At 40.5% G+C, this 8646-nt stretch overlaps 1 protein-coding gene across 1 annotated transcript in view; it reads left to right on the top strand.

Annotated features, from left to right (window-relative positions):
- The window catches only part of LOC103377698 (RNA-binding protein Musashi homolog 2-like), a 117759-nt gene extending 109378 nt beyond the window's left edge, over window positions 1-8381 (top strand). Inside the window, 5 exon segments of the mRNA XM_008308598.3 lie at window positions 1533-1595; window positions 2168-2371; window positions 4346-4500; window positions 4590-4641; window positions 5499-8381. Of these exon segments, the coding sequence (XP_008306820.1) occupies window positions 1533-1595; window positions 2168-2371; window positions 4346-4500; window positions 4590-4631 (464 nt within the window). The 3' untranslated portion in view covers window positions 4632-4641; window positions 5499-8381.
- Window positions 8382-8646: the final 265 nt, after the last annotated feature.

The raw sequence follows: 8646 nt of genomic DNA on the forward strand, positions 1-8646 counted from the left end.
TTGGAGGCCCGTTTTGCCCCCTTTCTTCTCCTCCCCCGTGTTTCGGTTTTAGCCTTGCCTTTTTTTTTTTTTTTCCCAGCACATCTTCGTCATTGCCTAATCTCAATTTCACGGGCGCTTTGCTGCTTCCTTTAATGTTAGCTGTTATGTGTGAGAAGATGCAGAGGCTGATGGTAAATGACACAATTATGAAAACAGTTTAGGCCACCGCCATGTTATTGTTGTTATTATGATGTTATTTACATCTCACACAAACACATCTCATTACTGCTTCTATCTTTCTACTTGGGGGAGGCAAAGAGGGGGAGGTGAAGGGGGGGAGGTGTGTGAGGTCATACTGAAATTTATAGAGTAATCCAGAGTGTTCACCAGCACAAGCTTTGTCTTCGGCGCTGAACTGAAGAGAGAACAGAGGGAAAAGTCACACTCTTTAAAAACGAGTGGGCAAGTTCACTCCTCGGAGGCACTTATGGTGAGGAGAGAGGGAGAACGTGGGGGAGGAACGTGGGGGAAACCAGGACAGAACACACTCTTGTATTTGCAGTTGGTATCTTAACCTGAGCGGTGCAGCAGACAGGAAGGAGTTCTGAAAGTGACTCAGTGTTATTTTAATACGCATTAGAGCAGGGGTGTCAAACTCATTTTCACCAGGGGGGGGCCACGTCAGCATTACAGTTCTCCTTAAAGGGCCGGCTGTAGCTGTAAGACTGTACAGATGTAACTACTTCATAACGTAGTAATACATGTTTTTGCAATTAGTATTTATTTATTGTACTAAAATATATTTATTTTACTTTGCTCTGTGTAATTTTAAAAAAAGTTTATTTTATCAAGTTAAGAAACACATCATAAGTTCCCACGGGCCACAAAAAATGACCTTGTGGGCCACATTTGGCCCACGGGCCTCGAGTTTGACAAATATGTAATAGAGGAAGACAGATAAAAATCTTGGTCCTGTCCCACTTTGGAATTTGGCCCACGGGCCTCGAGTTTGACAAATATGTAATAGTGTAATAGAGATAAAAATCTTGGTCCTGTCCCACTTTGGACAGCTGGGCATGAGAAGGATTCTATTTTAGAGGTTCTTCCATGTTTTTTCTCAGCATATCTTTCCAGTAGAATAAAAGCAGCTTCTCACACGGGTTCATTTGCATTAATGGAAAAAAAATAAATAAAAAAAGTACAAGTTCAGGCAGAATGCAGCGTCACATGCCAGTGCAATCAGGGAGCAGCCGTTCTAACACCAATTACAGCTCGTTCTAGCTCCTTAGCAATCTTTTATATTCACTGCTCCACACTCAGTTCCTGAACTACCCAGACTAAGTCTCCGAACTGAATCAGGAATTGTGAGTCTGAACTCGCCGTTGACCTGCAGCCTGTGAGTTTTTGTGTCAGTAATACTGACAGGATTGTTTCAGTGAGCGCCTCAAGAGAGTTAAACCATTTTAAAAACATAAAAAAACTGTGCAGAAATTCCATTTGGTTCATGAACAAGAATAAAAATTAAAATTAAAAACGTCTTCTTTTCTCAGGCTTTCCAACTTCAGCGTATGGACCAGTGATGGCAGCAGCGGTTGCAACGGCTCGTGGCTCAGGTAGGGGGCCCCGTGGAGGAGGGGGAAGCTACATATTAAATGTTTGGTTTAAAAAAAAAATATATATATATATATATATATATTAAGAAATAAGATGACTTTCATGTCCAGGTGAGACAATGGGAAGCCAAGTGGTCTTCACACAAGCTGTTATTCATGCTGACGACCTTTTACACCGACACCTGAGATAATTCACCTAAAAGGCAGGGAAGCCCACAGGAGCCGCTCCGACACACTGACTCTTCTCTCTAATTACAGACACTCACAGTGAAGAAGGTCGAGATTCAAACAAATATGAAAAAGAAGAAAAAAAATGTTGTTGACACTTGCGTTAATGTTGTATTTGACACAGACGCTCGGTAACAGTGATGTCAGCGTGCGGTTCTTCGTTGTCATTCGTTGAAATACCAGTGGGTCACAAGCCGCGGGTTTTAACTACAAAGGAAATATATTGACACAAATTATCTAATTTTATGATCGAGAGAATAATTAGTCAAGGTTATAATTAGAGTCCAACGCTAACATGTTATTAACCAACCCACACAAACTCACTCTCTCTCTCTCTCTCGCAGGCTTCCCTGATTATGGGTTGTACTCTGCGTCCGGGGCCAGCAGCGATGTGCGGGGAGGGGCGTCCTACTGCCTGGCCGACTACGGCTCCCTGGGCGTGCAGGGGGCTGCCCAGATCCTGCCCAGCGATCACGCCAGCTCAGCGTCAAACTCGCCCGGCTCCGTCCAGCACCACCTACGCAGCCCAGAACCTTTTAAGAGCTCAGGTTGGTGCCTTCACGTCACATGATTGGTTTCATATAAAACCTGTGGATAAAAAAAAAACATGTTTTTTTGTTTCTCAGAATGATAAGGTGTCAAATGCAAAAAAAAAAACAAAAAAAAAGGAAAAAAGGAGTGAGAACTGTACACAAGTGACTGTAGTTGAGTATGTGATACCTGTGAATACTTCACCTAAGTTGCGGTGATAGAACCAAAAACAAGGCTATTCCAGAAACACATTCTGGTCGGCCGCCTGCAGTCTCTCTCTCTTATTTGGGTATTATTTCTTTCCCGGTGACGCGAGTTCATGAAATGTTTTCGTTCACATTACCCAGAACACCTTGTGTAATTTCCTGCCTGTCAGGCAGCAGGCGAGGTCCAATACCCCAGGTACTTTGGACAAGATAATCACCATTTCATACTGTATATTTAAAAGAGAGGAGCGGAAAAGGAGCCGGGGCAGATAAGGAGAAGGAGGGGGAAGGGTGTGAGTAGGGAGGCTCTCCCTCTGACAGGTGTTGATTAGATGTGGTGTATTATGCCCTATTCCCCTGTGCAATTTTTGCCAAGCATTGGTAAACTGTCTGGCGTATCTGCAAAGTGATGAAAACACCACTCTGAAGGTGAGAAGTAGTTTTTGTGGCCTTACATTAAGGAGATATAAAATAAAAACCGAACAAGAGTCATGTGGCGTCGGGAACATCCCCCGTTAAATAAACTGTGTGCGAGTGTCATATTTTCTACTTATGCTCATTTTATTCTTCCCCGCTCAGCTCTGTCATTTTTCAAATCAACACACACACACAGACACACACACCCCTCCAACCTCAACCCCCCGAAAATACAACAATTTCTTTTGTTCTCAGCGGTGTGTGGGCGCCTCGCCACATATTCAACAAACAACAGCACTCGGTGACAGACGAGTGTGAGACCGCGGCGTCAAAACAGTCTCTGTGAGCTTCAGAGGGCAACCGGAGTAATTACGTGAACAAATACCACCGTAGCCTAGATTCTGTTCACGTCTGGTTTTGACGACTGGCTTCAGGTCGCGGTCATGGATGGGTAACTTATCTAAACTGTGTCTCCGCAGTCATTCCTGGAGACGGACGTTTGATACTGTGTATCTCTTTTCTACGTTGAGAACCAATGAGAATGAAGAGATTGTAGACTCTGTAACCGAGGGCCGGGGGAAACAGGTTGTCGTTGTTTAGAGAAGGAAACACTGGAGCGTCTTCTGATCACAGCTGTCTCTGGTTTGGACCGAGGTCCAGGATCAACGACTTATTTGTACTGGACCTTATTTTGTCAGTTGTTGTTTATATAGGAAGTCAAGTTATTTTTTGTTTTTTCAAGGGTTAATTTTTCAGACTGTACCAAGTTGATAAATCTTTAGACATGGAATGAGTTTTAGGTAATTGGATTTTAGACCAGAGTTCTAATCTTATTTTTGGGCTGAACAGGTTTAACATTTCATTTGAAATGATTACGAAATGAAATTAAAAATATTAGCGTTGAGCAAAGTAAGAATACTTTTACACATAAATAGGCTAGCAGCATATGTCTTTTACGCTAAATGTACGTTTTTGGGATTAGAGAAGTCAAATTATTACAGTTACACACACACTGAGAATTTCACCATTTCATTTTACCTATCCAGTGCACACTAGTACAGATCTTAAGACAACCATACACATGTGAAGTTCTGGTGGGCCGCATAAAATGACGCGATGGGCCGGATTCGGCCCGCGAGCCTTGAGTTTGACACATTGTTTCGTTTATGTGATAAATGAGTGAAATCAAATGTTACGACAGGATTTCATGAAAATAATTAGTTTAATAGAGAGCCTCAAATTCAGTCCGATCTGAACCAAAGTTCAAATACTTCATCACAGACAGTCTCAAGAGTCATATTAGTTAGTATATCCTTGTTGTCGTCGTTGTTGTTGTTGTTGTTGATCCACTTGGCTCTTCCTCACCAGGAACCAACCCAAACCGGTCTGGAACATTTCCTGGTGCCAGTAGTCCTGGTCCTGTTGCTGACCTCTATGGAACTGCCAGTCAGGACTCTGGTGTGGGGAACTTTATCAGTGCGACCAGCCCACAGCCAGCCTCTGGATTCAGTCACAGCATGACTGTGAGTGGATCACATTTTATACCCATCCCATTTGTATAAAACAAAACAATCAAACAGACGTTTGAATTAATGACGCTGTACTTTTTCAGGGTCCACTTATTGCGACAGCTTTTACGAATGGATACCACTGAAGCGTCACAGGTGACTGGAACTTCTCTTTTACGTGTGATGTATGTCTGAACTGCAGCACTGTCTCTCCATCCAAACGTACAGGATCCATGTGTGAATTTTCAAGGACTGAGCGGTGTTTATACCGAAATATTTGGTTAAAGATAAAACTACACAAATGAGAAAAGCCCCAGAGAAACTCAGGTATAAAGTCTTTCCTGACACGTCATCTAAATCCAAACCTCTCTCTGTGTTCAGTCACGGTGATTTACTTTTACAAATGTTTCAGACTCGTTGACTTGATTGACACCTGTTTTGGCAGCAGCGTGTCTAGAAATAGTGTTCTTTAAAGCAAATGTTGACATCAGTCACATCTGACCTGAGCAGACGCTAGCTGTAGCCTGCTTTTATGGGGCTATTATTAAGCTAATTTACTGTAATTTACGTTAGATGGTAACTACGAATAAAAAATTAATTCAGTCAGTCATTTTAATTTGACACAATACAGTCTGTCTGCTTTGGGGTTTCACTTAGAAACACATACAACACAGCCAGTAGGGGGCAGTAATGTACAGTAAATGCCTACTGGGCTTAGCTGGATTGTCCTAGCCTAGCCTTGGCAACGCAAGTTAGCAGGAAACATTTTAATTTGTTTTTGGTCTGATTTGAAACTCTAGGTGTAAATTTTCAAATGTTAGGTTGTCGTATCAAAATTGAACTTTTTTTTATTTTGGCAACGTTTTTTTTTTTTTTTTTTCGGATCTAAAAGTACACTGCCTACAGACACCAGGTCCTGTCAAATGACTCACTACTCAAACAGCCGTGTTCAAAAAGCCTGCTGACGCTTTCATGGTAGAATACGGTGTCTGACCTTCCTCTGTGTCACCCAGGTGATGTCATCCAGCACTAACCACTACAGCAGCCATGCAGTGAGCCAGGCTGGAGGCGATACCAGAAGAGAAACATCTAAAAGGTGGAAAAGTCACTGTGTGTGACGGTCTGTTCTGCAGCGAGACTGACCCGCTACTGAGTTCTCTGACTGTACTGTTACTACTGTGTAGATACTTGCTGATTTATTTGACTTGTGATTTGATTTTATTTATCTGTGGAATTATGGCTTTGAGTTATTGATTCCAAATATGTATTTTCAACTATGTAGCTCTTTTTATCCTTATGTGAAAAGCAATGACACTTACTGCACACATACACACACATATACATATACACACACACACTTGGGCATATTTTTTTTTTTTTGGTTTTGTGAGCACTTAAAAAATGTATTCCTTAACCCATAACCTTTATTATTATTCTATAAGTATATGTGGAAACTTGATTTTATCCTAATCCTAATTCTAATATTTTCTACAAAACTAAATCTTCAAAAGTCCAAGAAGGACGACGTGACCCTACAATAATAGAATTTCCCCTAAAAAAATATTGTCCCCACATGTATTGCTGATTGTAAATCGAGGTAAAAAAACAACTCTGTTTTATTTCACCAGAACTCTTTGATTCACAAGAGACCTATAAAAAAAACTCTGTCAAAAAACACATTTCGTGTTCAGACAGTGTGGTCAGTAAAGGAACATTTCTGGCAATAAGGAGGGAAAAAAATATCTTTCATGTGTCCAGTTTTATGTCTGTGGTCTGGACGTCGAGTCGAACACTGACGTGGTGTGAATGTGTTGTGGAAAAAGTCACTCAGTTTTATTCAGTACAACAATGTTCTGTAGGTGCTCCAGTGGATTTCAACATATACTGTAACACAGTTTTAGGAGGTCTTCCAGTACTGTCAGTACAAGTATATATATTATATATATATATATATGTCCATATATATCAGTCAACAATATTGGAGTTGTCTTATTAGTTGAAATTACTGCCCCATTTGATTTAATTTGCTCAGAATATCCTGACAAGTACAATGCAACATGAGCAGCTTCTTCATTAAAAAAAAACTCCACTTTACGACATAAGTCTTTATGGAAATCCCATAAATCTTTGCAGATACTGATTGATTACCGAGACTAGAGGAAGTATTAATTTTCTTTTTTTTTCCTCCAGAGATAAACAACAGAATGATTATATACGTGATTGAGGCAATAAAAAAAAAATATTTTATTTTATTTTTTTTACTTATTTGTATTGACAGTACTCGTTTACCTTTTAAAAAAACGCAGTAATATGTGGACCTGTCCTGTAGCTGTGCCACCGTTCTGTGTACTTTTATGCACTTTGCTTTCAAACTGTAGCTAATTTAATACCAGCCTACTTGCCTTTTAAAAGACCCGTGTGTGTGTGTGTGTTTGAAATTACACACACACACACACACACACATTCAGTACATGTGATGTGACTCCCACATGACAGGGTTCATCTCGTTCTCCAAAGCTCAGTAACTTCAAAGCACACGCCGATCTCCGGGGAGAACTCCACTAATCACTTGTGTCTTTTTATTTCATGCTTTGTTGAATACAGTCCACGGTCGCACATCGTTTATTTTAGCGTCTTGTGTTTTCTGTCTGAAGAGGAAATGTAAATGGACTACAATAACCTTTCACACACACACACACACACCCACACACACACGCTCATTCAAAACACACTGCTTCTGTATGTGGAACCACACGTTGTTCTTCACATCCATCTGGACCAATTTAGGGTTCGGTATCTCGGTCAAGAACACTTCAACCTACAAACTGCGAGGATGGGGGCGCTGACGTTTCCATTAGTGGACGTCCTGCTCTTGCCTTGAGGAATAATGAGAGCAGTTGGCTGTAGTGCGTAACCTTGTTGAAGTGTTGAGTTCTGCTGACGTGGAACGTTTCAGTGAATACGGAAAAACACGAATGTCTAAGAAGAAAAAAAAAATTATTATTATTATAATTATCGGAACAGGAATTTTCACTAAAGCACCAGTTTTAATTGAAGCTAATCTCATGGACTGATGAGGAGAGATGTTGTTTTTTCTTCCGGTCCGTGCGGATAAAGACATTTAACATAATACTTTCATAATCCATCGAAGGCTACTGTTTCTAAAAAGGAAACTTAGAGTAATAAAAAAAAATTTGTACTGTATGCTATTAATGTAAAAAAAACAAAAAAAAAACTACACATATGTATGTTTCCGTGTATGATTTGTATTTCCAAGAACAATTTGTATCAATATTTTTGTGGTTGTTAAAAAAAAGATTGTATGTACAATATCTATAAATGTAACGATAATATATATATAACGGTACAGTCCCTGGCATAACCTAGCATAATCAGTTAATTACTTATGTATAACAGTAATCTATGAAGAAGAAAATGTACAGTACGTGTGTTTTTATACCAGTGTAGTGTTTCATACTCCCACGTCCTCTGTGTCCCATCTCCGTGCTGCCGTCACCCATCCATAGTTTGAGCATCATGTCAGTCACGTAGGTAAAGATCCATGTGTCAAATGTCTACGCTGTGTGCTCCAGCAGGGGGCACCGTAAGCACAGCTCAAGCTTAGATCCCTTACGGTTAAACGAGACAGTGCCGTTAGTTTGTTGTTGCCGTTAGCAAGCGAGTCGAACCGTCCTTCTAGCTAAACAAAAACGACACCAAAGTTTCCGACAAGCATCGTATTTCAGGTGGCCGAGTTCTACAGACCCTGAGATATGATTATATACTACCTTTGTTTGCACATTGACTACTAATGCCTCTGTGCCTGCGCGAGAGGCATGTGATTACCACAGTGCTACAATAGATGCTAAACCAAATGCACAAGCTAAGAAGATAAACAGAAAAAAAAATGATTTGATGGTCAGGTGGATTTTGAACGTTTTTGTTGTATTTGATTTGTCACAGGTAGGTGTCACTGTAGAGCTGAGTAATATTTTTGGGTCAGGACAGGATTTTTTTTTTTTTGGAAAATGTAACTTAATCTGATTTTCCTTAAACTTCAACAGCGTGTTTTTGTTCATGTTCTGAATGTGCTGTAGGTTGAACTTTGAAACTCGATACGGCCTTGAATGTTCCGGCGGACACGTCACGCTACCTTTACCG

Source organism: Cynoglossus semilaevis, chromosome 4 (genome assembly GCF_000523025.1).
Source record: "Cynoglossus semilaevis isolate Cse_v1.0 chromosome 4, Cse_v1.0, whole genome shotgun sequence".
NCBI classification, from domain to species: Eukaryota; Metazoa; Chordata; class Actinopteri; order Pleuronectiformes; family Cynoglossidae; genus Cynoglossus; species Cynoglossus semilaevis.